At 35.6% G+C, this 18,652-nt stretch overlaps 1 protein-coding gene and 1 long non-coding RNA gene across 2 annotated transcripts; one reads left to right on the top strand and one right to left on the bottom strand.

The window, feature by feature from the left end:
- Window positions 1-3,377: 3,377 nt before the first annotated feature.
- Window positions 3,378-4,441, top strand: LOC145103914 (uncharacterized). The gene is made up of 2 exons (XR_013706933.1): window positions 3,378-3,709; window positions 3,803-4,441. It is a non-coding gene; the product is annotated as an uncharacterized LOC145103914 (long non-coding RNA).
- An 11,764-nt stretch (window positions 4,442-16,205) lies between these two features.
- On the bottom strand, window positions 16,206-18,407 carry LOC145104308 (uncharacterized). The gene has a single exon (XM_079041572.1). It carries the CDS (start codon window positions 18,405-18,407, stop codon window positions 16,206-16,208), a length of 2,202 nt encoding a protein of 733 aa, XP_078897698.1.
- Window positions 18,408-18,652: the final 245 nt, after the last annotated feature.

Raw genomic sequence — 18,652 nt, 5'->3', positions numbered from 1 at the left:
CCACCACCCACACCCACCCATCACCCACCAAAACCACCACCCATCACTATCACCACCACTTGTAACCACCCACTCACCCACCACCACCCATCACCACACACCACCACCACCCCGCCGCCACCACCCCCACCCCACCTACAAAGATTTGTTATTGTGTTTTTGATTCATTAGTTTTTCTATTGTATATAATCACATGTGATTATATGTATCGAATCATATATGATTTATATGTTATTAAATACATATAATCACATGTGATTAAATACACGTGAAAAACTAGTAAATCGAGAATGAAAAAATGAATATTGTCCACGTAAATCATATGTAATTAGATACATATAACTACACATGATTATATGTATTTAATAAAATATTATTTACGTGGGCCGTATTTATTTTCGTGTTTTCGATTTAATAATTGGCATCGTGTATTAAATCACATGTGATTATATGTGTTTAATCACATATGATTTACATGGACAATATTTGTTGTCACATGTTGATTCAATAGTTGTTCTTGTGTATTTAACCACATGTGATTATATATATTTAATCACATATGATTCGTATGGAAAATATTTATTCTTGCGTCGATTCAATAATTGTTCTAATATATTTAATCACATATGATTATATGTATTTAATCACATATGATTTATGTAGACAATATTCATTATTTCTTTCTCAATTCAACTGTTGTACTCATGTACTTAATCACATGTGATTATATGTATCAAATCACATATGATTTATATTGATAATATTCATGAGTCAATATTTTATTATGTATTTAATCATATGTGATTGTATGTATTAATCACATATGATTAATGTGGGAACAGAAAAACAATTTAATCAAAAACGCGAAAATGAATCTTGTGTACATAAATCATATGTGCTAAATGTACAAGAACAACTATTGAACAAGAATGTGAAAATGAATATTGTCCATATAAATCATATCTAATTAGATACATATAATCTCATGTAATTAAGCACACAAGAACAACAACAAAATCGAGAACGCGAAAATAAATATTTTCCACATAAATTCTATATGATTAGATACATATAATCACATATGATTATATGCATTTAATCACATATGATATATGTGAATAATATTTATCTTTGTGTTCTCGATTCAATAGTTGTTCTTGTGTATATAATCATATGTGATTATATGTATCTAACCACATATGATTTATATACACATCATTATTTTTTGTCCGTATAAATCATATGTGGTTAGCTACATATAATCACATATGATTATATGTATTTAATCACATATGAATGCAGTGGACAAAAAACAGTTATTGAATCGAGAATGTGATAATGAATCTCATCCACATAAATCATAGATGATTGGATACATATAATCACATGTGATTATATGTATTTAATCAGACATGATTTATGTAGACAATATTTATTTTTGCGGTTTCGACTGAATAATTGCCTTTTTGTAATTAATCACATGTGATTATATGTATATAATCACATATGATTTGAGGTGGACAAGATTCTTTTTTTTTTTCCTTCTCGATTCAATAGTTGTGCTCATGTACTTAATCACATATGATTATGCATATAATCACATGTGATAAAATACATGAGAACATCTATTGAATCGACAAAGCAAAAATGAATTATGTCCACATAAATCATATGTGATTAGATTCATATAATCACATGTGATTATATGTATTTAATCACATATGATTAATTTGGATAAAGATTTGTTTTCGCGTTCTTGGTTCAATATTTGTCATCGTGTATATAGTTACATGTGATTGTATGTATTTAATCATATATGATTTAAATAGACAAGATTTGTTTTTTCCAAATAAATTCATATGTGATTAGAAACATATAATCACATCTGATTAAATGTATTTAATCACATATGATTAAAGTGAAACAAATCTTTTCCAAATAAATCACATATGATTAAATATATATAATCCCATGCGATTAAATTATATGTGATTAGATACATATAATCACTCGTGATTAGATTTATATAATCACATATGATTAAATTTGACAAAGAACAATTATTGAATCGAGAACGTGACAATGAATCTTCTCCACAAAAAACTTATATGATTGGATACATACAATCACATGTGATTATATGTATAATCACATGTGATTATATGTATCTAATCATATACGATTTATGTGTATATAATCACATATGATTATATATGTATGTCATCACATATGATTTATATGGACAAAAATTGTTTGTGATTAGATACGTTTACATATGATTAAATACAAGAGAAAATTTATTGAATCGAGAAAGCAAAAATCTTTATTGTCCAAACAAATGTATTTAATCACATGTGATTATATGTATTTAATCTCATATGATTTACCCATATAATCATATGTGTTTAGATACATATAATCATATGTGATTAAAGTTGCTAAAGAACAACTATAGAATCAAGAACATGAAAATGAATCTTATCCATATAAATCATATGTGATTGAATACATATAATCATATGTGATTATAGGTATCCAATCATATATGATTTATATGGACAATATTCATTTTTGCGTTTTCGATTCAAAAAAGTTTCTCATGTATTTAATCATATATGATTTATATGGACAAAATTCGTTTGCACGTTTTCTATTCGATATTTTTTTCTCATGTATTTAATCATACGTGATTATGTACATATAATCACATATAATTGATGCGATTATATATGGACACAATTCGTTTTAACATTTTCAATTTAATTGTTTTCTTATGTAATTAATCATATGTGGCCATGTATCTAATTACATATGATTTATATGGACAATATTTGCTTTTACGTTCTCGATTCAATAGTTGTCCTCATATATTTGATCGTATATGATTATGTAATTATAACATTTTATTTTTAATTAATATACTAAAACTATAACTAAGTATATTTTATTAATTAAGAAGAAAGAGTATATATATATATATATATATATATATATATATATATATATATATATATATTCCAAATCATTGCATTATAATAAATCTTTTAATATATCATGTTATTACATTTCATTTTGCGGCATTTGTAATCATTCGAAAACTTTATTTAATATATATTCATATATTTGTAAAAATAAATTTATTGTAATAATATAGTGAATAATTTATAATAAAATTGAAAACAAAATTATAAATAAAAGTTATATGTAAGACTGAAAATGACGATGTATAAAAAAATATTATAAATAATATATTAATATTATATTCAAATGTTCCAAATATTAGTTTAATATAAATTCAATACTGTTAAGTCTATATAGGAGCATGAAAAACTGCCCTTTTTAAATCTTTACTAGTTTCAAGACAATCTTTTGTAATATTATTTTTATATCCATTTGTCATGTCATTCTCCTATTTTAAAAATTAGTCTTATGTAATATTATGTCTAATTAAATATCAACTTTAGGTATTATTTTCTTATATGATAAATCGTTTGAGAATAAAAATCCAGCAAGATCTTATACATTAGTTCTTTGGATTTATTATAAAATTCACATATTGTCAAATTTTGATTCTTGTTTTGGCCTGAACACGAATACTCATGTTCATTTTTTATAGGTCCAATATGAAGCTGGTGAAATCTCTAACAAGGAGCACATTTATCCATTTTTCTCTTCTAGCAAATTTGTATGATGAAAATAACTAAAAGAGGTTTAATAGATTTATTAATTACCTTTCAGTCGAAGCAAGTTTTTGGATTCCAAATTAACTTGCTTAAATCATTTTTCTTGTATGAGTCATCAGGTACCTAAACTGGATATATTGAGAGCATCGGCGAAGAGATCACTGTCGGTTTGAGATGTTGATCAAAGGTGGACGGTGAAGCAGATCAGAAAACCTCCATATCATGACGGATGTGGCCGGTGAAACCAGATCCGAAACTAGATTTGGTTTGTTTCGCTTCAGATCTGTAACCTATGAAACCAGATCTGACGATCTATAAAAAATGAGATCAGAAAGGAGACAAAAAGGAGGTGATTTCCTACAAGGTAGTTTTCCGACGAGGTGCTTTTCCGGCTAAGGAAGATGTGAGGCGGAAGGAGCTAGTTACAAAGAGGATGGACGAACGAAGGTGGTTTGACACACCAGTTCAAGAAGATGAGAGGAGTTGGTTTCTGACGAGCGGAGGAAGTTTCCTATGAGAAAAGGAGTGGAGGTGGAAGAAGGGTTTGAAAGCAGATCTGTACAGAGTAAAGAAAGATCATCTTAGTGGTGGTCCGGTCAATCTGCGGCGGTCCGGCAGTAGGTGGCGATCCAGTTGGTCTTGGTGGATCAGCTTCAAGAGTAATGTAATTTTGAAGATTGATAAATTTAATATGGTGGGTGAGGTGTGGGGTAGGAGGCGTGGGTTTTTTTTAAATGAGTGGCTGGAAATTGTTTTTAGTTGTTCTCAATTTAAAAAATGTTCTCATTTGAATATATATATATATATATATATATATATATATATATATATATTTATTGAAAATCTAGAATTCATAAAACACACATGCAGTTCAACTGCTTGTTAAGGAAGAAAAAAACAAGAATAATAAGCTTGCTTGTCGACGCGATCACAAATTGAAGAGGAAAAATCGTTTTGCTTTTGTTTTTTTGTTTTTTTTTCTTGTGCAAGAAGTTGATGAAGGAGATGATGTTGTTTACATTTTATAAGGAAGAAAAAAAGATCGAGAATGGAGGTTTCATGCTTGCATTGATCACGCTATCACATATTGAAGAGCAAAGTTTTTTTTTCTTGGGTCGATCACAAATCGTTCAAGCAGAAGTGTGTGTGCATAATTGTGTATCTGATGTTCTCTCTAGGTCGACGTACACATAAAAAACTCTTTACATTCCAATTATTTTTTAGCATAAACTTGGTTCCGGCCCAATTATCCAGTTCCGGTTCTTTTACCCGGAATACGCGGACCCGATAGACCCATACGCAGAATACTAGAAACCCGTATAAGGCTATTATTTAAACCCAAAACCCGGACCATTTTAGCATATTCCGGTTCAACTGGTTTCGGTTCGGTTTTCTGGTTTTACATCTCATCCCTAGATTTCTCTATATTCTTTTCATTACTTTCCAATTCATTTCATTACTTTCCATTTCTTGTCATTACTTTCTATGTGTTACACATTTCATACGTTAGTATCAAAATACTCATTTTAAAAGTAAGCATATATAGTTTAAAACATTTCAAACAACTTATTCAAACATTCGTTCTTCCAAAAAGTTCTTTGTTTTCAAAACCATTATTTGCCTTCAAGGCATTCTTTCAAAACATATCTTTTCAAAAGCATTTAACACTTTCATTTTAAAACGTTTCATATATCGAAGCATTAGTATTTCATTATCATAAAATCATTTTTCCATGTACCCCAAACTGGGAAAATGCCAACAAAAACTCACTTCAATCACATGTAGCTAGTCCTCTTCTAGTTCCTTTCCTTAGAGCAACACTCTTCAAACACAACTTATACAATATATGGACATAAGTCATTAAAATGACCAAAATACCCCTCATGGGTTCCATTACTAAATTTTATTGCTTCAAACTATTACTCATGTAAAAATATGAACGTTGGCGAAAACAGTGTGTATATCTAAGTCCATATGCAAAAGTTAAAAGGAAATTAGTGGCACTATTCAGAATGAAACATGAATCGTGTTTCACTTTGTCTTGGCAAAACACGGTCGTGTTTTGAGGTCTACACATAAAATTCAATTTTTCTCAATATAACACTTTATTTTGCATAGTTCTTGAAGACCCTTTCTAATTTACTTTGTACCAATTGTACAGGTTCTCACACATGATTAGGAGGTGTTTTATCATCCAAAAACATCTCACTTAATCCATTGAGTTCTCATTGAAACCTTTAATGATATGATGATCCTTAAGCTTAAATGAAAGTTTAACTAGTGTACTTTCCAATTGCACATTCCAAAGTTCCCAAAACTTGTTCCCAACTTATTGAACTCCCAAAAGAATTTTATTTAGTACATGATTTAAGAGTTGTCAAAGTATCCCCCATTCAAAGTATGAGGTGTGTATATGGTTTATGAAAAGGTATCTGAGGTAGAGAATGACCTGAATTTGACAGTTGTCACAGTATCCCCCAGTCGAAAGAATTTTGTACAGAAACTCAGTTTACGTCATCGTTCGTCAACACACAGAATAGTTGAGGATATTTTTCCTTCATGAAGTCCTCACATTCCCATGTGTACTTCGGCCCACATTTTGAGTTCAATCGAACTTTCACAATTGGAATCTTGGTCCGCTTGATCCGTTTCACCTCTCTGTCAAGGATTTCTATCGGTTTCTCGATGAAATTTAGCTTATCATCGATCTGGATTTCCTCTAAAGGTATTATCAATGATTCGTCGACTAAGCATTTCTTGAGATTTGAGACGTAAAATGTGTCGTGAATAGCAATCAACTTCTGGGGTAACTTGAGTTTATACGCTACCGAGCCGATCCTTTGAATGATCTTAAATGGTCCAACATATCATGGGCTTAGTTTTCCTTTATTTCCAAAGCATACAAGCTCCAAGGCGATAACTTTAGAAGCACCTTGTCTCTAACTTGGAATTCTAAAGGTTTCAGACAGTTGTCTGCGTAACTTTTTTGACAATCCCTAGAGTGTTTAAGCCTATCCCTGATGATAACAATCTCATCAGTTGTTTCCTGGATAAGTTCGAGTCTAGTCAACTGGCTGCCTCCGATTTCTGTGCAACACAATGGCGAACGACACTTACGTCCATACAATGCTTTGTACAGAGCGCACTGGATACTCGTATGGTAATTGATATTGTAGGTGAACTCGATTAGAGGTAAATGAGTATCCCAATTTCCTATGAATTCAATGGCACATGCCCAAAGCATGTCTTCCAATGTTTGTATCGTTCTCGCCGTCTGGTCGTCTGTCTGAGGATGGTAAGTTGTGCTCAAATTTATCTGAGTTCCTAGAGCCTTCTGTAACATCCTCCAAAATTGCGATGTGAAACGACTATCTCAATTAGAAATAATAGATATAGGTACACCATGCAGAGCCAAAAAAATTTCGATGTAGAATTGGGCCAGTTTTTCCATCTTGAAGTCTTTTCGGATAGGGAGAAAGTGAGCAGACTCCGTCAGTCGATCCACTATGACCCAAATAGAATCATGACCTTTAGAAGTTCTATGGAGTTTGGTGAAGAATTCCATGGATATTTGCTCCCATTAATTTCAAGCTGTTTCAGTAAGTCGGATGTTTTCTGATGTTCAGCTTTGATTATTGAGCATGTCAAACACTTCCCAACATACAAGGAAATATCCTTTTTAATTCCATGCCACCAGTAGTACTCTTTAAGATCTTTGTACATCTTATCCACTCCAGGGTGAATTGAGTATTTAGATCTAGATGAGATTCATCTAGTACTATGTCTCTCAGATTGCTAACCCTTGTAATCTGAACTCTATTATTAAAATAACATACTTCGTCAGGTTTGATTTCAAAATACACTATGAAATTCTCTGATGAGACAGATCATAATACACTACAAAATTCTCTGATCCCTCTAGTAAGGCCAAAATTGGTGCATTGCACATTTTGTTTTTCAGGATTTGGAAAGCTTCTTCATGTTTCTCTTCCTAGAGAAATTTTCTATTCTTTTGGTTCAAAGATGTTTATGGTTGAGAAATCCTTGAGAAATTTTCAATGAAGCGTCTGTAGTACCCAGCTAATCCTAGAAACTGTCGTATTTCTGGCGGGGTTCTTGGGGCTTCCCACTTCTTGATTGCCTCAATCTTATTTGGGTCTACATGAATTCCTTTTTTTTCCGACCACATTACCAAGGAAATGTACTTCCCGAAACCAGAATTCACACTTAGTGAACTTGACTTACAATTTATGCTCCTTTAGTAGCTCCAACATTAGCTTTAGATTTCGTTCATGGTCTTCTTTGGTTTACGAGTAAACGTCTATGCAATCAATAAATATACAGACCATGTTCATCAAATCCATGAAAATAGTTGGCGCGTTCATCAACTCAAAAGGCATGACTAAGAACTCATAATGTCCATAACGGGTTCTAAATGCAGTTTTATGAATGTCTCCTTCGTGAACTCTTAGTTGATGATATCCAGACCGAAGATCTATCTTTGAGAATTATGAAGTGCCCTAAAACTGATCGATGATCGAGGTCGTTGTCTCGGTCAAAAATAAACCAACTAACCTACGTAGATAGGGTAAGTCGGGTCGAATCCACAAGGAGTTTGTGGTCAAACTATGTGTCAAAATAGTCAATGGAAAATAGATTACTTGTAATCGTGACAAAAAGCTTTAAACAAAGATTAACAAAAAAAAATACTTGAAACTTTATTAGTTAAAACAAAACTTTAAATGAGAAAAGTAAGGTACTCCCGGTTCAATTGTCAGACAATTCAGATTCACACACTTTCTTCCCTAAAATCCTAGTTCAATAACTTAGATGTAATTGGGGTTTATGATCTTGCAACACGTAATTTTGGGTGCACAATATGTTCATTCAACTAGTTGTCTTACTCCCTATGTCTATTTGGATTAAGAACAATGAGTGAATTGACGATAAAGTGTCTTGTAACTACCTATTACAATATTAAGATTTAATATCACAAGTTGGAATAACACATGTGGATTCAACAAATTGTCTTTGCTCCTAAACTACTTGAACTTAGAACAATCAGTGAATTCACATTGCACTATTTTAGTTATGAAATCAAACAAATTCATACAACCCAATTTCAATCATTATTACCAAAATATTATCATATGAAACATAAAACAACAATTGAAATTAACTATAATCAAGTAATAATCAAGTGTGTTCATCCAAAAGTCCTAAACATCCCCGGTAGTAACCCTAATGATTTAGCCTTCCATTGAGTTCATAAAAACACTAACTTGAATGAAATAGATGAAAAGCATAATAGAATTCATAATCAAACTTAGAATCATCAAACAAATGTAGCCTAATGATTATCAAAGTACGAAACAAATAAACCTTGGGAGGAAGGAAGTAATCGTTTCTGAAAATTACTTGAATTGATGAGAATCATCGGTTGAATGATCTTCAAATGTTGCTTGATGATGAACTGAATCGAATGTTGCCTTGAATCCGGATTGAAATGGAATGGATTTGTGTTTCCAAATGTTTCCAAGGGTTTAAGAAGCCTCAAAAACACAGGAAAAAGTCAAAAAATCGCAGGTGGTAACCCTAAAAACGAATCCATAAGTCCCTATTTATATTATTTGGCAGAAAATAGTGAAACCGGGCGATGTGGGACGTTGGACGTCCTAGGAAACGTCTTACACGTCATGTATAACGCCCAGGCGTTCTTTGTACATCTTTGCATCCCTTCTGTCGTCCTTGAAATACACTAAAAATCGGCCAAAAACTCTTGACGTCTTAGACGCGTTCTACGACGTCCTTCCTTCTTTCCTATGCTTTCCGAAACACACCGTTCCAACACGGTACGCCCCTAAAACGCCTGGACGTCCTAGGGGACGTCTTAGACGCCATGTAAGACGCCGACGGGGGTCCTTCCTTCCTTTTCTACTCCGAAATTTGCCCAGACGTTGACTATTTGACTTGGACGTCCTAGAGGACGTCTTAGACGCCTGGAGGCGTCCTTAATCTTCCGTGCAATTTTTGGCGTTCAAAACAACATAACTAACAGAAACACAAAACACGAAATTTGTAGCAAATCTTGTCTAGTTTCCAGAACTTGAGATATGACCAAAACATTAAAGCGTGGTCAATTTTCCCAGCAACGTTTCTTCATTCCTTTAGCAATCCGTTTTACTTGCAGGTTCTGCCCACTTTTAGTATGATATATTGACCTGCATATGAAGTTCAACAACTCATCAAAGTAGTGCCATTCTTGGACAATTATACATCAATTCAACACATTTAGTACAATTTATTATGCTATAAATATAGACCGATCAAACCTCCCCAACTTTATTCCAAACTCGTCCTGAGATTGGCCTGAAATAATCAGCGTAGTCTTACTCTCTTATCCTACGAAAAACTCAATGGAATCTCGAATTCCGTACATTTTATCACAATATTTTCAATAGCGCAATATATTGATTTTGGGGATTATTAGTTTCTTATCCGGACTTTTAAACTCAAAACACATGTTATGCTTATTTTACTTTGTTGTTTGAAACCCTTCAGTTTTTGAACCCTTTCTAATAATCAACCTCATGAGTAATCAGTTGAACTCATTGCCAAAGTCTCGTTTTCAAGGTTCACTAACATAGTTAGCGCGGTCGGTAACACTTAATGGACCAACCCATACACTCCCGCTATCGAGGGGTCACATATTGTTTCACACAATGTCTTCAACTTGAATTTTTCTTCATATTTATCTTGATTGTGCATTCTTCAAGTTCTTCGATGGCTTCATCGGATTTGATCATTCTTGTATTTGACTTGAGCTTGAATATAGATACTTGGAATTTCTTTAATGTCTTTTGATGCTTTTTGGTTGTGTGAAAACAATAATAGTCCTCTCCCAACCCCAAAGGCACAGGAGTAAGTAAGACCAAGTACTCAGAGCGTGATGGCACATATTGTTCGGTTGGGTCCTCAATTGAAAGATCGTAGGCTCGAGCCAAAAACCTTCATTTTTCAAACACTTGGGTATTTCACATAACAGTTTTTAAATAAATATAAATATTCTCAAACCGGTTGAGCAACCCACAAAACCAATATTTAATATATAGTATGACTCGATATACGAAACTCCTATCATTTTCCATCTTGATGAATTACATTCAAGATATAGAGATGCTACTAACTCATCACATATTTCATAGAACCAACCCAAGAGGTAATAATAATAATAATGAGTTTAATAAGAGTACATTCATCCCAAATAAAGCCATGAAAATCAAAAGAAATATAAAAATAAAAAGAAAAAGTCTTCATCACATAACCATAAAAATAAAAATCAAAAGAGGATCTCACCAAAGTTCACTGCGGGGGCGGCTGTGGAGGATAACGTGGGTATGGTGGAGGATACCCAAAGATCGATCCAGCTAAATCCTCAAAGCGAGTAGAGTCGTCTGTAGCTGGTGATGGCTTATAATGCTCATACTCGGATGGCGGTGGATAGTTGCTCGGATCCCCGGATCGGTAGAAGACCGGAGCTGGAGCTCGGTATCAATACTGTGGCTGATCAATGTCCATTGGTACATACTGGACACGACTCTATCTGTAGGCGGCATCTGCATAGTAATCCTGCTGGTACAGCTGACGAGTGGCAACACTATAAGTGTTGTCAGCTGTAATGTCGACCTATCGCATCTGCTCAGTAAGATCAGCTAGTGTCGTGTCGACACCCTCCATCCATATATCTGTTCTCCCCATCCAAGCTTGCACCTCCTGGTTATGCGTGTTTTTCCTCCCCACAAAGTCCTCCCAAGCTACCTGCATGTTCCATCCCTGACCTGCTGCTTGTCCCTGTTGCTACTGCTGATCCCCCTAAAATTCACCAACGAATGGCTCCTCGTCCCCCACTCTGAGTGGTGCCGTGTATGTCAGGTTTGTGGCAGAATCCCTCAGAATATGTCTCCCATTTTCAACATGAAATGAGATTTGTCTAAAAGAAGTAGCGGTGGGGCAAAGAATATGTTGGTATGATATAACTTGTGGGACCCTGATCCTATTCCCCAGCTCCCTAGTCACATATGTCGATATCAGGGCAACATGGGGGTGGTGACTCTGTGATGGATATCAAAACAGGACCATATGTTGCACATACCATTATATACATAAGAAATAAAGATGGATCCTGTCATCAATCCATATAATACATATAAGTCCTGTGTCCTCACCGCCCTGGGATCACTATTCCTCGGGTTTACATTTTCTATGATAATGTTATGCAATGCCTTTGCTAAAGGCGTCAATTCACGGAATCTGTCGTATGCCCTCGTCCCCTCACGGAATACTGTACAGTATACTTCTGTTATGCTAACCCCAGGGTTACCCCCCCTCGTGTCAATACATCTATACTCAGTCGGCTGATTCTCGAGATCATGCAGATGATATCCAGTATCTACATGAAACATGTCCCGAATACCCTGCACAGTCATCTATATATCATGAGTACGAACCGTACCAATTAGCTGCAACTCCTCCGACCTACCAGGAACCTCGACACGTCGAAGTGTCCTCATCCATTCCCGCACTATATCAACATAAATCTGCGTAGGATTGAAGTCCAACGCTCCACCCCATCCATAGCGATCAAACGTCTCCATAATATTGTACCCAATGAAGCTTGATCGCTCCACCATGTAGTCCACAATAAATCCAGCAATTGGATAAGTCGCCTCATAAACTGACGGGCGAATGCCATTTGGATGCTCATACAATGTCTGATACTTTGGGTTAAAAGCCACATGTACATTTGGCTCTGGCTGTCTAGCTGGTTGGCTGGCTGGACTGCTTGATGATGCTACCCTTGATCTCTTTGCTAGCATCTGCAAAATCAATCACACACAAAACCACAAAACAAAACTTGCCATTAAACACATAAGTGTCATAAAAATAAAATAATAATTCAGTTGGCAAGCTCTTCCAAACAAAGTTAAAATAAATTCAATCTAAATAAATAACTGTTTTAAGTCCTATTATGTTTTGAGTAACTAAATATTTTTCAAAAATTTATCCAATCAGTAAAAACACAGCTAAACCAAAGGTTAACTGCAACTGACAAGTTCTAACTAGAACCATAGCAGAACTGTAACAGATAAATATTCAAACTAACAATGCAGTGTCAAAATTCAGTGTCATTCTGAAATTTCTAAAAACTTGAATTTTTAATCTAAACACAAATGTAAACATAAGAACGATTTTCCAACATTATATGTGTTTTTTTAACAGTTAACAACAAAAATTCAATTTTCAAAAAATTCCCAAATCAACACATGCAACTTGTTTGGAACATACTTCTAACAACTACAAACACTAATTCACAAGAATTCATACCAATATATATCATATTCTTCATCTTTTTCAAAATTTCAAACATATATGAACATACATGAAAAAAAATTTCGAAATTCAACTAAAAGATGGAGTTTTAAAGCACATACCTTGTTGAAATTGTGTTTCTAGTGAAGAAGAACCAAGAACTCGAACCAAAAACCCAAAAATAAGTCTAAAAATTTGAACCCTAACTTTTGGGGGTTTTGAAATCGGCCCCAAATAAGTGATTAGAGTGTGTAAATCATGCAATGTGATGTTTCTTACTTGATTTCTTGAAGATTGCAACAAAAATCACGAATTTTGGTTGAGTTTTGGCCAAGAAATCGAAGAAAATAGGCAAGAACAAGTGGGTTTTCGGCTATGGCAGTTTGAAGAAGAAAGATACCAAGAATTATGCAGAAAACGCCATAAAACGGGTGAAAAACGTGGCGGCGTCCTAGCTGGCGTCTTAGACGCGTCCTAGCACGTCCTACATAAAAAGGATATTTTTGTAATTTCGCGTGGTATTTTGCTGGAGGAAAAGAAATGACAGCCCGACGGCGTCTTACCAGGCGTCTTAGACGCGTCCTAGGACGCCTGAAGCTACTATTTTTCATTTTTTTTTGCTGCTTTTCACAATTTTGACTGTTCAGGAACGTTTTTCGGGTATTTTTCAAGAAATTTTTTTTTCGGGTATTTTTCAAGAATTTTTTTTAAGCAAAAATTAAAAATTAAATACCCCCTCCCCAACTTTAAACCTTGGATCGCCCTCGATATAAAAAGAATTAAAACACATGAAACGAAAAATAAAAGTAAAAACACACCAAACCGCGGGTTGCCTCCCGAAAAGCGCTAAGTTTTACGTCTTCAGCAAGACGGTTTACCTCGACTAAGTTGTTTCTGAATATTGTGGTACCTCGAGCGTTGTTTTCTCAACGAGTGTCGTTTCGCCATCTACCATTCGAATGTAAGGTTTGAGTCTTTGTCCGTTTACCTTGAATGGTTCACCGCCTTTCGTGTCCTTGATTTCAATGGCTCCATGATCCGCCACATTTGTCACCACAAAAGCCCCACTCCATTTACTCCGAAGCTTTCCAGGGAAGAGTTTGAGACAAGAGTTGAATAGCCACACCAATTGTCCTTCAACGAATTGTTTTCGGACAATAAGTCGGTCATGAAATGCCTTCGTCTTTTCTTTATAGATCCTTGAGCTTTCGTAAGCTTCTTTTCGAATCTCTTCCAATTCAACAAGTTGGAGTTTCCTTTCTGTACCTGCATCACTTAATTCAAAGTTAGACTTTTTAATGGCCCACATGGCACGGTGTTCCAACTCCACCAGGAGATGGCATGACTTTCCATAAACAAGTCGATACTGGGACATTCCAATGGAAGTCTTATAGGTTGTACGATATGCCCATAATGCATCATCTAATTTTAGGGACCAATCTTTTCGGTCGGGACGAAATGTCTTTTCCAAGATGCGTTTTATTTCCCTATTTGACACCTCTACCTGTCCACTTGTTTGTGGGTGATATGGAGTAGCAATCCTATGTGTGACACCATAGTGTTTTAGTAACTTTGAAAAATGCCAATTTTTAAAATGGGAACCCCCGTCACTAATAATAGTTCGAGGGATTCCGTGTCTAGAAAAGATGTTCTTTTTGACAAAGTTACAAACAATACTATGGTCATTCGTGCGTGTAGCCTCGGCTTCGACCCATTTTGATACATAATCAACGGCTACAAGAATGTATAGATTGCCAAAAGAAATGGGGAACGGACCCATGAAATCAATGCCCCATACATCAAAATTTTCAACTACTAAAATTGGAGTCATTGGCATCATGTCCCGTCGTGAGATCCCCCCCAACTTGTTGGCAATGAATACAAGCTTTAATGAATGTATGTGCATCTTTAAAAATAGAGGGCCAGAAAAAACCGCTTTGTAGAACCCGGTGCCCTATCTTTTGGCACTAAAATTCCCTCCACATGCATATGAGAGGCAATGTCGAAGAATGTCTTCTTGCTCCGTATGTGGTACACATCTCCTAATCACTTGATCCGCTCCAATTTTGAAAAGATCCGGGTCTTCGCATATGTAGTATTTTGTTTGAGAGTGGAAGAACCTCCTTTGTTGAGCAGTCCAATATGATGGAGTTTCCCCTGTCACAAAGTAATTCACCAAATTAGCAAATCATGGTATAGTTTTGACAGCAAGAATATGCTCATCCGAAAAGTTTTCTTGAATAACTTCCGATGAGTTATCATTATTAATTACTCTAGATAAATGATCCGCCACAACATTTTCGGAACCCTTTTTGTCCCGGATTTCAAGATCAAATTCTTGAAGAAGAAGGATCCATCTAATGAGATGTGGTTTGGCATCCTTCTTTTCCAAGAGGTGGCGAATGACACTATGGTCGGTGAAAATTACAACTTTAGACCCCCAAATGTAGGATCTAAATTTGTCTAGTGCAAACACGACCGCAAGCAACTCTTTTTCGGTAGTAGTATAATTCAATTGTGCATCCGAAAAAGTTTTGCTCGCCTAACAAATTGCAACGGGTTTTTTATTCACCCGTTGTCCCAAAACTGCCCCTACCGCGTAATCACTTGCATCACACATAATTTCAAAAGGTAAAGTCCAATCGGGTGATTGCAAGATAGGGGATTCAACAAGTTTATTCTTTAATGTGGTAAAAGCTTCAAGACATGCTTTATCAAGTGAAAATGGTGCGTCTTTTAAAAGTAGATTACAAAGAGGTTTTTGAGATTGCACTAAAATCCTTGATAAATCTTCGATAAAAGTCGGCATACCCAAGAAAAGAACGGACGCCTTTTACCGAAGTGGGCGGGGGAAGAGTAGAAATAATTTGTACTTTGGCCCGGTCGACTTCAAAACCACGCTCGGAGACAACATGGCCAAGTATAATTCCCTCTTTTACCATGAAATGACTCTTCTCCCAACTTAAAACCAAATTAGACTCAATACAATGTTTCAAAACTTTTTCTAGTTGGTTAAGCATGTCTCAAAAGATGATCCAAAAATAGAAAAATCATCCATGAAAATTTCTAATGAGTCCCCCACCATGTCTGAAAAATAGCCATCATACATCTTTGGAATGTGGCGGGGGCATTACACAAGCCGAATGGCATCCTTCAGAAAGCAAAGGTGCCATAGGGACACGCGAATGTGGTTTTGAATTGATCCTCGGGGTGGATGGCAATTTGATTATACCCCGAGTATCCATCCAAAAAGCAATAAAACTTTTTCCTGGGCAATTTTTTAATGATTTGATCGATAAAAAGGAAAGGGAAATGATCCTTTGATGTTGCAGCTTTGAGTTTGCAATAGTCGATGCAAACTCTCCATCCGGTGACCGGTCTTGTTGATATCTTCTCTCCATCTTCTGTATCTACCACTGTAATGCCCGAATTCTTTGGCATTGTCTGTGTCGGGCTCACCCAATCACTATCAGATATTGGGTAGATAATACCCGCATCAAGCCATTTCAGTACCTCCTTTTTAACAACTTCTCGCAGATTCGGGTTGAGCCTTCGTTGTGCATCTCGGGATGGCTTTGTTCCAGCTTCAGTGATGATTCGATGCATACATGTGGCTGGACTAATTCCCTTCAAGTCTGCTATGGTCCATCCAATTGCTCCCTTGTACTTGGAAAACACCTTCAGTAATGCTTCCTCCTGTAGACCTATCAAATCAGAAGATATGATAATTGGTAAGTTCTCGTTGGATCCTAAAAAAGAGTATTTGAGATGTGAAGGAAGAGTTTTAAGTTCAAGAGTGGGTGGCTCCTCCAAAGATGGCTTAAGTGGGTCCGAAAAACTTGTTGGCAATTTTTCAACTTGATAACTCCATGGTGGCCTCTCTTGCCCAATAGCATTTTCAAATGCCTCCTCAACCATCTTGATGTCATCCAAGTCTAAAACTTTATCCCTGTCATTAGAAAGAAAAAGCTCCAACGGATCGGGGTGTAAGATTTTGGGAGTGAATTGATGCACTAAGTCATCAACCACATCCACCCGATAACATTCATAATCTGATGGTGAGTTAGGAAACGTATTAAACACATTAATTCTAAGTTTTCTATTTCCAAAAGAGATATCCATGGCACCCATTCTACAATTAATTTGTGCATTTATTGTTACCAAAAACGGGCGACCCAAAATAATAGAAGGTTGACTTTCTTTATAGGTGCTCTCGGTGTCAAGCACAAGAAAATCAACTGGGTAGTAGAAATCTTCCACTTTAATGATGACATCAGATAATATACCCCGGGGAATTTTTGTTGACTTATCGGCCAATCGTAAAATAATATCAGTTTGTTCCAAAGTGCTTAAGTCATGTTGATCAAAAAGATTTCCCGGGATTATATTAACACTAGCTCCAAGATCAAGGAGTGCCTTTTTGATATTAATGTTACCTAAGGTAACAGAAATTAAAGGTGCCCCGGGATCCTTAAGTTTGGGTGGAAGTTTATTTGATATTATGGAACTCGCATGCTCGGTTAAATCAATCTTTTTAGGGAGGTGTGCTTGGAGTTTGCGTTTTTGAACACACAAATCCTTCAAAAATGTAGCATAAGAAGGTACCTCCTTAATAAGTTTGACTAACGAGATATTTATTTTAACTTGACTAAATAGATCCCACATGTCTTCCATTTTCGGCCCTCGCTTCCCAAAAGGGAAGGATGTCGGTTTCTCTAAAGCCGAAGGGTATGGTGCGGTATTAACCTCCACACCATGCTCCCCAACTTTAGAGTCATCTTTACCCTTAGCTACTTTTTGTTTTTCAGATTTGAAACCTTTCTCAAACTCTTCTTTTTCATCAAAAACGACTTCAGTGTCACTATCATTATCTAAAGTAGGAGCACTTACCTTGTTGTCAACCTTTTTCCCACTATGCAAGGTGATTACCTCGTTCACTTGATGCTCTTTTCCGGGTCTTTGGGTGTGAGATGGGTTGACTGTTGTGGTGCTTGGAAACTTGTCATCTTCTCTTTTCCCAATTTGCTTCGCCAGTTGAGCAATCTGCTTCTCGATAGCAGCTTTGGACTTGGAGTTAGTGTCGGCTTTCTGATATGTTTGGGTTATGAACTCCATGATTTTGTCCAACTTGTTGCCATCAGTTTCCTCCTTTGATGTTCCACCTTGGTTAAAGTTGGACTGCTGGAACTGTTTTGACTGATTTTGGTTTTGGTAATTCCCTTGATGGTTGTTGTTGTTGAAATTCCCATTGTTCTTGTAGTTCCCGACTTGGTTGTAGTTCCGATTGAATGATCGTGGATTATTTTGGAATTGACCATAGCCGTGAACTTGATTGATTTCCTCTTGACTTCTCATGCACTCATCTGCAATGTGTCCTGAATCTCCACAGCTTACACATATCTTTTGTCCCTGCGAAAAAAAACACACATTTCTCTTTGCCTAGACTAGAGAGTAGTAAGTCAAATTTTTTATTTAAAGAATTAATATCAGATTTGACTTCATTTTTCCAGTTTTTGTCTAGTCCAACTGAAGCAGCAGATGAAACTAGGTATCCCGTTTCTTAGCTGAGTAATTGGTTTTTGAACCATGACTCAATTGCT

The sequence above is a fragment of the Lactuca virosa genome, chromosome 4 (genome assembly GCF_052849685.1).
Source record: "Lactuca virosa cultivar CGN04683 chromosome 4, Lactuca_virosa_CGN04683_v6, whole genome shotgun sequence".
Classification (NCBI taxonomy): domain Eukaryota; kingdom Viridiplantae; phylum Streptophyta; class Magnoliopsida; order Asterales; family Asteraceae; genus Lactuca; species Lactuca virosa.
This window is presented reverse-complemented; position numbering and strand designations above follow the sequence as displayed.